Raw genomic sequence first — 15,317 nt, forward strand, 5'->3', positions numbered from 1 at the left:
ACTTGGACGACCCAGTGCACTTGCTGGTTAGTTGTGCGAAGTTGTGTAATGCCATGGTATTGAGCTACCACATTTTTGGAGCCATTACCGGGGATTATGAGAGTTGTGAAAAAGTATTGTTCACAATTTCGCGCACCAGCAGCACGAGCAAATGAAGAACGAACGAGGAAAATTTTTTTTAGAAAAATCGCAGAAAGAAGATAATGAAAGAGAGGGAAAAGTATTTATAAATACTCTAAGGGCATAATGGTAAAAACGGGGCAGTCATTAATGAGAGTGCACCGTTACCAAAGCCATCAATCCCTAAGTGCATCCCTAACGGACACGACGCTTGAATAGACGTAACTGTCAGAAACAAAAAGTCGCGAAAATCACGTCGGTTTAAAAACCCGCGTCTCCTCCAAGAAAGTCGGCTACGAACCCGAGTAAAATACTCGAATCCAAGTCTTATAGAGATCTTGGGCTAAAGTAGGGGCACTGTTCATACCCTGGCCCAATAATAAAGGCCCAGGTCCAAACGAAAGGCCTAGTCCAGAGAATTGAGCCTTGCTGAGCACCGACCTTCGTACTAAGAAGTCGGTGTTAACTACGACTTACTCTAAAGAAGTCGGAACGGAGAATAGCTGGCAGATAAGCACTCATTCAAATGAGTAACTGCCCCTAAAATCTCTCTAACCACTTCATCGAGCCATATCTTAACCTCCCTAAGATAATGGGACGGTTAACACCCTAAAAATATGGCACTACTCCAACGGTGGTTATTGGCTCACCACTATAAATACACTGACACCCCTCAGGTATCTCTAAGCCCAATACTCTCTAGACCTGCTCACATCCTTGCTAACTTAGGCATCAGAGTGTCTTTGCACGTACCACCCCCCATTCACTCACGTACACAAGTCGGAAGGAGGCTCCAGCATGCAAACCAGCTCGGAAGCTACCCTCCGTAGACGATTGGGCCAACCAACGCCATCCATTCTATTAATCTCCGGTTATCCACCGTAACAGTATCCACCACCAATTGTCTAAAAGAGTTGACCTTTAACGATTAATACTGATAAGTTTCATTTTGTTCCTCTTCAATTTAATTTGCATGTTACAACCTGTAGTGTTATATACAATGTGTTTAAGAAATAGTTGGTATTTTCCATGCAAAGCTAAGAAGAGGATTACGTTGCTCACAGATAGTAAAAACTACTATCGACGGTTCATCTTGAGATTTAGCATGGCTTTGAGTAATGTATGAGACTTTTGGTCGGCTATTTAAAAAAATGATATTTATGTGTAATTTCTCAATATTTAATAATTTAAATTTTTTATAATGTTATTATCATGTTTCTTGTTGTTGCTATATGTTGCAAATTTCCGGAGATGCTTTCAGTTGGTTGAGTTTAAAGAACTAATAATATATTATAGATGATGATTAAAAATTATTATTAGATTAAAAATCTAATTATGTATATGATTAATTTATTTAATGTGTAAAAAATTAATTTAATTATACTGGCTCAAGAAACAAGAAAACAGGCCTAACAAACTAATAAAGTCCAACATTGATTCAATTTAAATAAAGCACTCATATTAGTATTTTTAATTCAAAAAATGAGTGATTAATCTTGGTTGAAAATAAAAGCAAACAAACTGACCAAAACAATAAAAAAAATTTTAGTCAAATCCAAATATAAGTACAAGGCCCAACAATTGATCCAAGTCCATTCTTTTAAATTAGCTGCAAACTAAAGAATAGAATACAGTCTTGACCCAAAAAAAAAAAAGAATAGAATACAGTTGCATCTATACCAAAACATGACACCACCGGACCAAAACTCTCTTCTCTCTCTTTTCTCTTTTCCATCACCCACGTGATTTCTCAGAAGAAAAAGCAAGAAAAAAAAATTTCTGAGTTAGGGCAAAATAAAAAAAAAAAAAAAACCAAAAATGGATTACCAATTCAACCAAAAAAAAAAAAGGAAAGCCAAAGAAATTAAGTCTAAAAACAAACATCACTTCCGAAGCATCATCATCAAAAACGTATTTTCACATTTATGCTTCGTTGAAACTTGGTAAAGAAATTTTCTCCTTGCATACACTGAAGTGAAAAGTTAAAGAAGTTAAAAATGATGAAACTCTGTTTTGAATCAATGTTCAACAATCAAATTTGGAGCCAAAGCAAGAATGAAGGGTTCAGATTCAAGAAGCAATTTGAAAAAAGATGAAAAAAAAGATAGAAGGTATGAATGCATGTATGATTCAGTCACTACCTCTACTTTATCTCTCTTTTGCGATGCTGCTGCTACTACTGATTTTTTGGGAGAAGAAGTCCAACGTGCTGAAGCAAAGTTTCAAGCTTTGGAAGCTTCACTCATCTATTAAAGGGTAAACGGCTAAGGATTGGGGTAAGGAGTGAGAGCACAACGTTTGGTTCCCATAACTTACAGAGCTATTACTATTCTTCTCCTTCATGGTTCTTATTGAATATTTTGTTTTCTCAGTGTAGTCTTTTTTATTTTCAATGGTAAAAAAATATTACAGTGAGGTATGTAAGAAAAAGTCATTGAGTGAAAAAAGGCAAGAGAGTTAGATTTTGAGAGAAGCCTATATTTATCTCAGAAATTCTTTGTAAATTTTTCTGTTTTGTTGTCATGATCCTGAGGAGATTTCCTTGCATGTTAGGTGAGCACTTTGCTTTTGAAAGTTAGGATGAGTTTCTAGTCAAATATGGTTTGGGTTAGAGATTGGATTTGTCTCATATATGATTGGTTAGAATTCTAGGAAAATTGGTGATGTAATCTTATTCAAAAATAGTGAAATTCTGTCATAGTTGTGATTGAGACTAGATGTAGGCTGCATTGCAGTGAGTAACTGAACCAGGATATATAGCTGTGTCACTTTTCTTTCTGTTCTCTGTTTTTGGTTTTTTATGTTAGAAGACAAAATAAAATAATCTCTTATTCTATTCAGATAGACTTCACAGCTTTTTGCCTTGCACATATCTCCGTTTTGGCTCTTATTTCGACAAGAGACAAAAAGAAAATAATCTACTTTTCACCTGAGACAACACTATAGAATCCAAAAATTCTATTCAATTTCAAAATTACTCAAGCAAAATAAAAAGAGGCTAAGATTCAACCTCTCTTTTTTAGTCACTGATATCCATCACAGTTGAATTTAAATCTTCTAAAAATAAAAAAGTTGATAAAGTAAAAAATTAATCATGATTGATTTTATAATTTCTATAAAATGTGTATTCCACTATCTTAATTTAAAAATAATTAACTCCTTATTTTACTATTTTACCAACTTTTTCACCTTAAAAATCTTGATTCTTTTGCATATATCTACAACAAGAGTGCTTGAACTGATTGAATTCCTGATGACATCACGCAGCCCAAAAGATTACCAGAGAGACAAAGGTCAAGGGCCAAGGGCATGAGAGAGTCATTGCACTCTAAGGTCTCCAGAGCATATGATGGCACGTCAAAGAAAATGCTACATAATACATCACCAATAGTTAAATATCTTCTTTTCTGATATTATTCTTGCATCTATAATTTTTAAATATAAAATGCGTGCCAATCACTATGTTGTCATGTCTGAAAAAGCGAGCTCTGAGCGGGTTTACATGAGAAAGGACTCATAGCAAATGGGTTAATCGACGCTTTGAGGGTACCCATGTAAATTTAGTTTTCATGGTTTTCAAATTAGACATTATTTATTTATCAGTTTCTTTAAGACTTTTGTATTTTTCCATGTATACTAGAACCAATTTGAGGAAAACATGATAAAAGTCGACGAAAAATATGCTACCAAATCTCTGTGGGAGGCTTAGATAAAATTAAATAATTAAATATTATTAATTATTAATAACAAACATCACAACTATAGATATTAAATATTTAAATATTATTAATCAATATTACTCATGATATAATCGTTGGAATAATTGTTATAGATGTTTTTATTTTACATTTTAGTGACGATTTTTAGTCATAATTAAAAGTGGTCGAAATTTATGAATGGAGGAGAGAACAATGGACTTTTAACGAATAGTCTAACCATTTATAAGATTGATTATCGATGCCATGACCCTTAGGCCAATTCTTGTAATGTGAAAGAAAATATAAAAAGGCCATATCAAATAGTGGCCGTCTTTAAAATTTTTGTCAAAATCATGCATCATGCCAACCAACAAATGATAGTTCCAATAATCATCAACAACTAGGCAGCAACATTTATTGAAAACTAAGAGAAAATATGTAATTTATCTGTTTATACAATGAATATGGACAAAATATTTCTATCCAAGTGAATAGTGGAAGTCTGGAAGATACTAACCTCGTCTCATGCATAAATGGAGGATAGCAAAATCCTTAATGTTAATTAGGTTATAATAATAAACTATATTAAATGTATACCAAGACAAGTGATAAAACTATGAAGGAATAAGAATAAAAAAAGATGAAGAAATTTTTATTGATTGTTGATTGATTGAATTGAATTGAATTATGAAGGTAAAACTAAATATATATAGAGCACTGGTTTAAGAAAGATAAAAACAAATAAAGATAAGATAAGAACAACTAAAGATAAGATAAAATAAAATAACAAAGACTAAGAATTTATGTATTCTATTGGATTGAATTTGTGGACCACAAGAATTCTTTATTGTTATCATGAATTAAGGTGGAAGAGTAGTTTAATAACAAGTTAATTAAATCATTTAAAATCTAAAATGACCAGAGTACAATTTTTTAATACTGGAGACTTATTTACAACATTTATATATCTATAGAAACTGCTACAGATATAGTCGTTTTAAAATTGAACGCAAATTGCTACAGGTGTAGCAATTTACGTAGGATTGCATGATGACCAGAAACCGCTACCGAATTATGAAGAAACCATGAGAGACAATAGAAACCACCATCTCAACTCAGAAACCACTATAGTCTCTCGCATTTTCTTCATAATCCATTTTCTTTAGAAACCACCATCTCAGCTCAGAAACCGCTATAGTCTCTCGCATTTTCTTCATAATCCATTTTCTTTAGAAACCGCTACAGGCTATAGTGATTTCTTGTCATCACGCAATCCTACATGAATCGCTACATACTTTCAATTTTAAAACCACTATATCCTGTAACAATTTCTATCAATTTCTATAGATATGTAAATATTGCAAATACGTCTCCAATACTAAAAAGTTGCATTATGGTAACTTTGGATTCCAAATAATATAATTAAATAACTTGTCCCTAAAATTAACTACTAAAACCAGCTACTAGTATAAAATATATATTAAAATATAAAATACATAAAAATGCATATATTTATACACGAATATATAATAACTGATTTTGATTGCTATACAAATAGCATTTTTGTAATTTTGTATATCAATAATAGTGTAATAGCTTTTCTTTTGAGTTAGTGCTCCAACAAGTAATGTAGAACAACAGATATAAGATTTGCAGTAATCATCAATCTTGATTTTAAACAAATAAATCAGCTAATAGCTCTCGAAAATTGGGAAAACCCAGTCAACAGATAAATTTTCAATTTACTTTTTTATTTTAATCTAGTCTCTTTTGTGAATGAATTACTTGCAGTGGAAGAACATAGCTTAAAAAGAATTTTTTCTAGATGTTAACTTCCATGGCTTTCAATATTCCATAAATGTCCTGACCTCCAGGCATGGACAACCTTGTTGTTGGCGCGAGAACGATGATGAAGCAACCAACTCTCCAATGCTTTCCACGGTTCATGTATGATGAAAGCATGGCGTTTGTATATTCTTGGGACTGTAACTGTAACCTGCTGTAACGGTAATCTATATTACTTAGACAATGTAACAAACACTCTGTTGGAGCACCTTGAATCAAAAGGACCTGACTTGCTTCTCACTGTACTCAACTATGGCTGATGGTGGAAGTAAGCCACTGCTTATCTCATGAACGGTTGCGAAGAGAGGAAACAATTCTAGCCATCCGCGGTGGCTGAGAACCTCATAAACCTCTCTTGCAGTTGAAACACCCTAAATACAAGAAAGTAAGATAAATAAGGACAGATATAAAGAACACAAAAAAGCCTCTGCTAGTTCTTGGAGTGTTTTTATACGAGAAATGCTAGCGGATCAAGACTTTTTATCAATATTAGTCAACACTTCATTTTTGTACTATTATAATTTAAAGTTTTAAAGTTTAGAGGGTTTAGAATTTAGTCTTAGTCTTTAGTGTTTAGAATTGGCCAAATGTTGGTCAAAAATGATAAGAGACTATAACTTTTCCTATTATTAGTCTTTAGTGTTTAGAGACTATAACCATTTATTTGCTTCTCTTATCAGCTTAAGCTTTTTCTTTTCGGAGAAGTAATTTCATGACATGACATCAGACTTAAAAGAGGCTCTTGCATGAGGGAACCTATAAAAAATATAACTATTTCCTTTTCCTATCAGCTTAAGAAATATCACTATTAACATTTTCAATATTTGATTCTGGAATTCAATAAATTAGCACTGGCCATTGTATGTATTATTCATCCAAAGATGCTTAGGATAAAGTGCATTTCATGTTTGTACCTGCAATTTCTGGCCTTGCAGCATCTCTGCCTCGAGCTCATCGAAAGACCTGCAGAGAATAGAACGAAAACAAGAAACACGAGATCAATCCATTTTCCGTTTCTTTTAATAGAATCAAGGACCAAGAAAAAGAAATAGGAAACTAACCTCCTTCCCCCATTCTTTGCATAAGCCTCAGCAACTTTCCTGTTTCGACCACCCACTGCCATAACAAACATGGTTTTAATAAAAGCAAGCAAATGAAAGCTAGACTAATTGAAGTTAATTAGCTTCCTTACAGCAAGTTGTGATAAGGTCCGCCACACCACAGCTCTCGAAAAATGTGCTGTCCTTAACAGATGGAAACAACAACTTCGAAAATGCCTTCATCTCTCTAAGACCAAGTCGCATGATTGCAGCCTAGACACAATGTAGATGACCAAAAATAAAAAACAGGATGAATATTCTTTATATGTAAAAGAAGCCTTAACATAAAATCCTGTAAACCTACTTTCGTATTGTTTCCCATCTCCAGGCCATCAACAAAACCTGTTCATATGCGTATAATTCTTAAATCATTCACTTCATGAGAAAGGAAGGGATAAAACTTCAGGTACTGTACAAACAAACCTGCTGCTAAGGCCACAACATTTTTCAGTGTTCCACACAGTTCAACTCCTTCAACATCCTGGACCTAATTTTTATATACATAAAAAAATCATAAACACCGAATATCTGAATGTTTTGCGAGCTACAATAAAGTACTAAGGATCATATAAAATTGTCATGACAATATATCTTTGCATTATTTATTACTCTAGGCAAATTCATCAGTTTCATCTAGAATTACTTGTGATAAAATTTTCACCAAATTGTTCATCATCAATTATGAGATAATGCTGTACTTACAGCTGTGACAATGAAATATGGAGTATAAAACAACTGAACCCATCTCTCGGCGACGTCTCTGTTCTGCCGGTATCCAACAGTTGCTTCACTAAACTTCTCTACAGCTATCTGTACAACAGTAATAATTTCAAGACAGTTTTAATCAAGGCAGTGAAAGATGTCATGAAGAATCTTTTGTTACTGTAAAAATAATAAAAATTAAAAATCAGAAATTTTCTAACTACCTCATTTGCTATGTTGGCCCCCATTAAAACAGAACAACTGATTCCGAGTATCTGAGAGATGAGACTAGAGATCATACATGGGCCTTCCATCTTCACCTCCATCCCTTTGACAAGGGAAATAGCCTCAGCATCTGCTCTTATTTTCCCAACAAGCCTTTTGCATATTCCTTCCATAAATTGATGTGGAGTCACAAAGACTAACATGTTCGCATCCCTTACTGCATGATTTACCCACTCAGTGCACAAGATTAGAGTGTAGTATTGAAATTACTAACAAAACATTATGTCCTTATCCATCAGGCTGCGATTGATTTTGAAAATAGAACAAGACACAAAAGACAAAGACACAAAAATTAATGTTTTTGTATTTTGTTTAGTGATAAAATAATATACTATAGAACAAATTATGAAAAGTGTAATTTACTTTCATTTTCTTCATCACACAAAGTCTCAGAAGAAAAATAAAATAGTAAAAAATTATAATTATGAAAAATTGATAGGAATAATAAAAAGATAAAAGGAAAAAACTAAGTTGTTTTTCTTACTAGTGTCTCTGTGTTCTTCCTGACAAGAAAGACACATAATACACTAATTCAGTGTCTCGGGACAATATTCGTGTCTATATCTCACTTGTCAAACATGATTTTATATCTCTGTGTCTTTGTTTCTGTGTCCTGTGCTTAGCAGCCAGTGAACAAAAACATTTGCCCAGAATACCAAAGTGACTGGCTAATATTTGTCTATCACTGACAGTTTTAAATGGTTAATTGCTTATAGAATCTAGTATTTAGTTTTCTACTCACAGAGAAAGAGTAGGTTCTTCTGGACTAAGATTCTTATTTTATATGTTCTAAATTTGATATAAATTACTGAAATTGATACTAAAAGAAAAGAAATAATTGGTACCAGTATTTTCAAGATCTGGATCTGCAACAACATTATTGCCAAGCTTGATTCCAGGGAGATATTTGACATTTTCCTGCCAAATGAAAAATATATTGAAAAATATTTGGACACATAATAGCAATGAAGATGGAAAGCAATAAAGGATGGCTATCTAGTCCTTACATTGGTTCGGTTGATGGCATCAGTGAGTTTCTCACCACTTTGTAATGTCTCCTCATACACCCACATCCTTACTTCATCTGAGTTTATCAGATGATCCATCAAATGAGTAAACTCATTATTCTAAAGGAAATTCAGTTTGTTACCAATATATATATATGATGACTTAAGTTTCAGCAAATATTTTTTTTTTAAAAAAAAGGAAAAAGAAAAATCACTACTTATAGATTGTCTTTGTATTATACATTCCTAGCCTTCTTTGGCCACAATTTTTTCATCAATCCAACATCATTGTACCTATCATTTTATGAAACTCACTTGCACAAGAACAATTGATGAACAACGAACCTAGTCAACTTTTTTTTCTAGAGAGATGCTTGCATGTCCAAAACTAAAGTATATATTAAAATATAAAATATATATTGAAAATAAATTAAATAATGTATATATTTATACAATATTACATGATTTGATGACTGATTTTTTGCACAAATATAACATTTTTAAAAACACTCGAAAACAAAAGGGAATTAAAAAGAAGAGAGGATAGAAAAATTACCATGGAATGAGTTCAGCCTGAAGGTGTTGGAGGCAATGAGCTTAGAAGCAACACTGCCCCAGTTGCCACTACCAATAACAGAAACCTTCGATCTGTGTGTAGTGTCATTGACACTGCTACTGCTCAAGACGCTGTTATGAGCCACAGTCTCTTCCTTTTGTTGAGATTGAGCCTCCAAAGCTGCTGGAGCCATGAAGAAGAGCAACAAAGACAGAAAGAAGAAGAGAAAAAGAAACGAGTGACACACAGAGAGTAGATTGAAGAGAGAAGAGAGTGAAGTATAAGAAGAAAAAGAGAAGGGTTGAAGGGGGGCGGAGATGGCATACCAGCCAGGCGCGTGACAAACTAAGTTGAATCTGGCGATGTCCTCTATGACTATGTGTCTTTTGCAGCACAAGACACCATAGTTGCGTCGTGTGCTTGGTTATGTAGGGACCACCATTTTTAACTAATCCATGAAATCCTATTGTTTCACTTTGAATTTATCTCCACAACCATGATAATTTGGGTAAACCACACAAACAAATGAAATGAAGATCTATATTATATTAATATTTAAAAATAAAATAGATTTTATATATGTTTTAAAATATTTTTGTGTAAATCGAATTAACTAAATTTAATTTATGTTTTTTAAATATAAATGGAATCAATTGGATTTGATTTACTGTATATCCTATCAATAGTAAATTGAATTACAATTTATTATTTTTGTAACATATACATATAAATTGAATTTAGTTTATTCGATTCATTACTAATATAAATTATTGATATTTATTTTTTTAAATTAATTTTTTATTAATTTTAAAACATAAATATTAATAAAAAATACTCTCCATTTGAATTCAAATAAAATATCAAAAAAATTAAAATAAATAAGAATAGAAATTTAACTTTATTTTTTAGTTCAAATTCAAGAAAATTTACGTTTTTATAAATTTATAAATGTAAAAGAAAATATTAAAGAATTTCTAAAAAATTATTTAAAAATTATCATTTGATTCATTAGCATCTAAAAAATCATTACTGAAACTTTTAATATTATAAAAACTAATATAAAATATAGTCCTCCAAAGTGATATAAGAATTAAAACTTGAAACTTTCAGAGTCAAAAGTAACAGATAGTTATACAATATATAATGACCAACTATATTTATACAATATGTAATTTAAAAAATAATTAAAATACTATATCAATTAAATTATCATTTAATTTGTAAAATTAAGTATAAAATTTATGCTTTGATGATTGTATGCTTTGAAAAATCTAAGTTTAAGTTAGAAGTAACATCATTAAAGGCATAAATTTATACTTGATTTAATAAAGTATTTTAATTATTTTCCAAAATATATATTGTATAAATATAGTTAGTCATTATATATTGTATATAAATATCTGTTTTTTTTGCTCTGAAAAAATTTAACTTTTAACTCTTATACCATATTCTACACTTTTTTTAGATGTTAATTAGTCAAATGATAATTTTTAATAATCTTTTAGAAATAATTTAATGTTCTATTTTATATTTATAAATTTATAAAAATGTATATTTTCTAGAATTTGAACTAAAACACAAAGTTAATTTTTTATTTTTATTTATTTTTCTTTTTTTGATATTTTATTTGAATTCAAATGGACGTATTTTTTTATTGATATTTATGTTTTAAAGTTAATATTATTAACTTAAAAGAAGTAAAAGTCAATAATCTATATCAGTAGTAAATCGAATCTAATTGATATAGCATATCACTACTAGAAATAGGGTTTTTTCGGACGAATTTTGAGACGAAATTGAAATAAATTTCGAACAAATTACAAACAAAATTTTTCTTTCAAACAAAATTGGGACAAAATTTTTTTGTCCCAAAAAGCCTTGTTGCTAATTTACATTTTGTCTGAAATTTCGTCCGAAATTTTTTTCAGACGATTTTGTGACAGATTTCGAATAGGCATTTATCTACTAGATTTCTAACTTTTATGATGTATTTTAGACGAATTTCAGACAGATTAGCCAACATAAAGACAATGTATTTCAGACAAATTTCAAACGCAAAAATGTTTCAATTTAGACAAATTTCAAACAAAAAATATATTTTATTTCAGACAAATTTCTAACGAATTTAGTCAAATATAACAAATTTTTTTCGAACAAATTTTAGACAAATTTAATTTAAAAGAATTTACGTATTTGAAACAAATTTCATACAAAACAAAAAATTATTTTCGCTCAAATTTTCTACAAATTTAATATAATATTTCAAACAATTTTCATATAAAATAATTTGCTATTTAATATATAATATTTATTAAAATAAATTGTATTCGATTTGCTTTCTATATTAAGACCATCATAATCATTTTTTTATATTACATCATCGAAATTATAAACACATAATAAAGTCATGAAAAAGGTAATTACCATAAAAGAGTTAAAAAAATAATTATTATTAAAATACTTTTGTCCATAAATGTAATCAAACTAAAATAAGAAAAAAAGTTCTTAAACTAAAACAAAAAAGCCTTTAAAAAGGTCAAATATCATGAATAAAATAAAATGTATTAACTAATTCACCTAAAAATTCCTTAATCTAAATAAAAAAAACATATACTCCTGACATCAATCACTTATGTTATCATCCTCATCATCACTAAAGCTTGTCCCAAGCTCATCTTCTGCAAGATCAGACAAGGTTGAAGGAAGTGGGAGATTCAACTTTTTATACAAAACATGAATTGTCTTTTTAGTAGAACCAATTCTTTTCTGTTGAACCTTTAGTTGACGTCCTTGATCTTTTAACTTGTGCTCAGCATCATTCAACTTAACATTTTACTCTAACCACTAGAAAATACATAAATCAAAATAAAATGTTAAATTCAAAGACATTGGCAAATGATAGAAAAAGAAAAGTGTTAATAGAGTTGAAGAAAAACTACTAACAGTGTTAATAGGATCAAGAGTTTGTATTGAATCAACAACCATAGCACGAGGGGAAAGAAGTTGAGCTTTCTTCAATATGTCCTGAAAACTAAATTAAATAAAAAAGTATACAAATATCTAGACTTCACCATAAAGTTCTCGCAAGTTAAGGCTATTACATGAAATAATCGCTTAATAGGACCCAGACAATAACTTCAATGAAAATCCATGTATAAAACAAAATAATATAGCAATAAGAATGGTACCAGCAAAACTAATCAGAAGAAATCTAGATTTCCACCTCAATATCAGTACTTGAATATAAATATATATCTGATTTAATCCTAAGGCATTCTGCTCTGTTACCAATTTACTCAAGGCTCTGTCACATGACACAATCTGCAACACAGGAACAGATTCACAAGAAGCCAATTCTCTGAGTTTTTTTTTCTCGGTAAAAATATTGGATCCTAACATATTCCTAAATTTAATATGGCAAAATTTAAACTTTCATTTTCACATCTGCAACACAGGAACATATTCACCCAGGGAACCAAAATATCATGAATTCAATTATCAGACGTTAGAATGCAAAATGAAGAAACAATAACACAATACCCACCAAGTTAACAATGAATGTAAGCACCAACCACAAACCTCGTCATAATCAAACTCTAAAAATTTTAAAAACTCATCAACAAAACATAACAAACAAATTATCAAACAGAGAAAATGCATAGTAATATTTTTCTAGAAAGATATTTGTCAGCTTCTTCATTTTGGTTATGATGCACAACATACAAGACCAATCCTACAACAGCAGATAAGCCAAGGAGTACCCAGATCCAGCAAGAGAACCTTCACTAACCAGGTGCTGAAAATTGGAAGCTCATCGTCGGATCTTTTGATAGCTGCACAACAGGTCCATCAAGCCCTAAAATCATTTATTCTCCAGCAATCAGAAGCATGCCTCAAGCCCCAATAGAATAAAAAAGGGGGAAAACTCAAATATCTCTCAGATTTTGTGCTCTTTCACCAGCTTGATGTTGCTGATCCTGCAAGTGTTGCTTCTCTTGCAGATTTCACAAACTGTTTGCTCTAGGAAACCAGAGAACATACTTATTGGACCAAGCAAGTAATGCTTAACTAAAACTGTGAGACCTAACTGAATATAAAGTAATTACAAGCATGTGACATGGCAACATAATGCGAAATGGGTATCCAATGCCCAGCAACTGGCTAGTTCAAAGCACATTAACAACATACTAAAAAAATTTAACAAATAATCATTCAATGATTTCAACAAAACACCAAGCAGCAGCAGCATAGCAGAGTCACAAAACACACAACAGCACACCCAGAACTCAGAATCCACGACAGCACAACAGAGCCACAAAACACACAACAGCACACCCAGAACCCAGAACCCAGAACCCACATCAGCACACCAAAGCCAGAGCAAATAAATAATTTGAACAAAAACACAAAACCCTATAATCATTCAATGATTTGTTAATTTCTGAACAGAGAGTCAGAGAATAAAATGAAAAACGAAGAACAACTGCACACCAAAGCCACTGACCTTCGAAAGGGTGACGAGGCGATGACGACGGCAACAGGACGACTGCGAGCAGGACGAATCTGATGGAGGATGGGCACCAAGCAAGGAAGAAGACAGAGAACGGGGGTTCGATTTGGATAACGCCGACAGTAGAAAGAGAGACTCCTCGAATGGCCGCGGACGGTGGTAGTGGGTCACTGAGTTCGGCGGTGGTGGAGGCTAGGTAGGTTTTCCCCTTTTGTTTTTTTTGGTGCAGGAACGAATGAAAGTAAGAAAGGAACGAGAAGAGACAACGCGTTTTCTTCTATTTTATTTTTTATTTTTTTCCTCTCAAACGACGTAGTATTAAGCAAATCGGCCAGTTACCGGTCCGGTCCAACCGACCGGTTCTCGGTCGGTTCAGCAATTTTTATCCGGTTCTATTATGAACGGTTTTTAATGGTGAACCGAACCGTTTATAGCACCGATTTCCAGTCGGACCGGTTCAACCGGCCAATTCGGTCTGATTTTTAGAACCATGGTGAGGCTTGAGAGATTAGGGATTTAGTTTTTTTTTAATATCTAAAGTAGTAAAACGAACCGGACGGTTATTTAAAACCACCGGTTGACCAATTTTATCAAAACCGTTTGGTCCAAACCGGTTATCATTGGTTCTTTTCCTTCTTCAGTCAGACATTTCAACCGGATCACTCTGCTACTTGACCAGTTCACCAATTTTTTGGTCGAACCGGCCGATCCGGTCCGGTTCTTACAACTATGGATTCATAGCCAGGAAACCAAAATAAATGCCCTTATCATAAGAACAGAAAAACAGAGGGAAGAAATAGTTACCTTGTACTATTCATGGTATGGGTTGAGCGTCGATTGAGGGATAGGTAGTGACGGTTGAGCGCTGATTGAGGGATAAGCAACAATGTCTTTGGTGTTTAAGGTTTACGACAGACAGCACCGATTAAGAAAGGGCACGCCGGTGCAGGGTGCGTCGACGGAGCAGTGACGACATAGCAGTACCGACGGAGCAGTGCCGACGGAGAGATGCGAGAGAGGGTGCGAGGTTGCGAATCTAAGGAGGAGGCTTGCAGTTAGGGTGCGAGGGTTGCGACAGAGGCCTGCAAGATAGGGATCGGAGAGAGGGCTGGGTGCAAGAGTTCTCAACAGTAATAAAAGTTCTCAACAGTGATGAAGATGAAGGGCTCGGAGAGAGGGCTGGGTGCGAGGGTTTTCATAGCTGTGATGAAGATGAAGGGTTGGGTGCCGAAAAGCCTTTGATGTATTCATTTGTATTTTTTTTAATTTTTAATATATCTTAATCTTATATGTAAAAGGTGTATGATTTTTTTATTTTACATAATTTTTTTATTCTTATTTATTATTTTTTTAAGAGATTTGATATAATTTATTTTTAAGTTTTTATATATGTGATTCTTTTAGATACACTTTATCTCAAATTTTGAATTATTATAATGTAAATAATTAAAATAATAAATTAAAAAATAATAGACTAATTTAAGATATGAAGAA

The 15,317-nt window shown here is 32.2% G+C and overlaps 1 protein-coding gene across 2 annotated transcripts; it reads right to left on the reverse strand.

The window, feature by feature from the left end:
- Positions 1-5,401: 5,401 nt before the first annotated feature.
- LOC130950750 (glycerol-3-phosphate dehydrogenase [NAD(+)]) lies at positions 5,402-9,712 on the reverse strand. Of its 2 annotated transcripts, XM_057879318.1 has the most exons (12): positions 9,640-9,712; positions 9,314-9,493; positions 8,758-8,834; positions 8,596-8,668; positions 7,690-7,907; positions 7,466-7,573; positions 7,187-7,250; positions 7,068-7,105; positions 6,856-6,976; positions 6,725-6,779; positions 6,578-6,626; positions 5,402-6,034 (listed from the first exon to the last, which is right to left on the reverse strand). In XM_057879318.1, the coding sequence occupies exons 3-12, from the start codon at positions 8,821-8,823 to the stop codon at positions 5,879-5,881; spliced, it is 948 nt and encodes a 315-aa protein (XP_057735301.1). In that variant the 5' UTR covers positions 8,824-8,834; positions 9,314-9,493; positions 9,640-9,712; the 3' UTR covers positions 5,402-5,878. The 2 variants fall into 2 exon arrangements, with proteins under 2 accessions (XP_057735301.1, XP_057735300.1); XM_057879317.1 differs by lacking the exon at positions 9,640-9,712 and having other exon boundaries at positions 5,403-6,034; positions 9,314-9,620.
- Between the last annotated feature and the right edge of the window lie 5,605 nt (positions 9,713-15,317).

The sequence above is a fragment of the Arachis stenosperma genome, chromosome 9, assembly GCF_014773155.1.
Source record: "Arachis stenosperma cultivar V10309 chromosome 9, arast.V10309.gnm1.PFL2, whole genome shotgun sequence".
Lineage (NCBI taxonomy): Eukaryota > Viridiplantae > Streptophyta > Magnoliopsida > Fabales > Fabaceae > Arachis > Arachis stenosperma.

Coding starts and splice junctions, on each gene's coding strand:
- LOC130950750 (XM_057879317.1), bottom strand. CDS start 9,506: ATGGCTCCAGCAGCTTTGGAGGCTCAATCTCAACAAAAGGAAGAGACT. Junction 8,669..8,757: donor ATGCCATCAACCGAACCAAT/GTAAGGACTAGA, acceptor TTCATTTGGCAG/GAAAATGTCAAATATCTCCC. Junction 6,627..6,724: donor GCAAAGAATGGGGGAAGGAG/GTTAGTTTCCTA, acceptor TATTCTCTGCAG/GTCTTTCGATGAGCTCGAGG.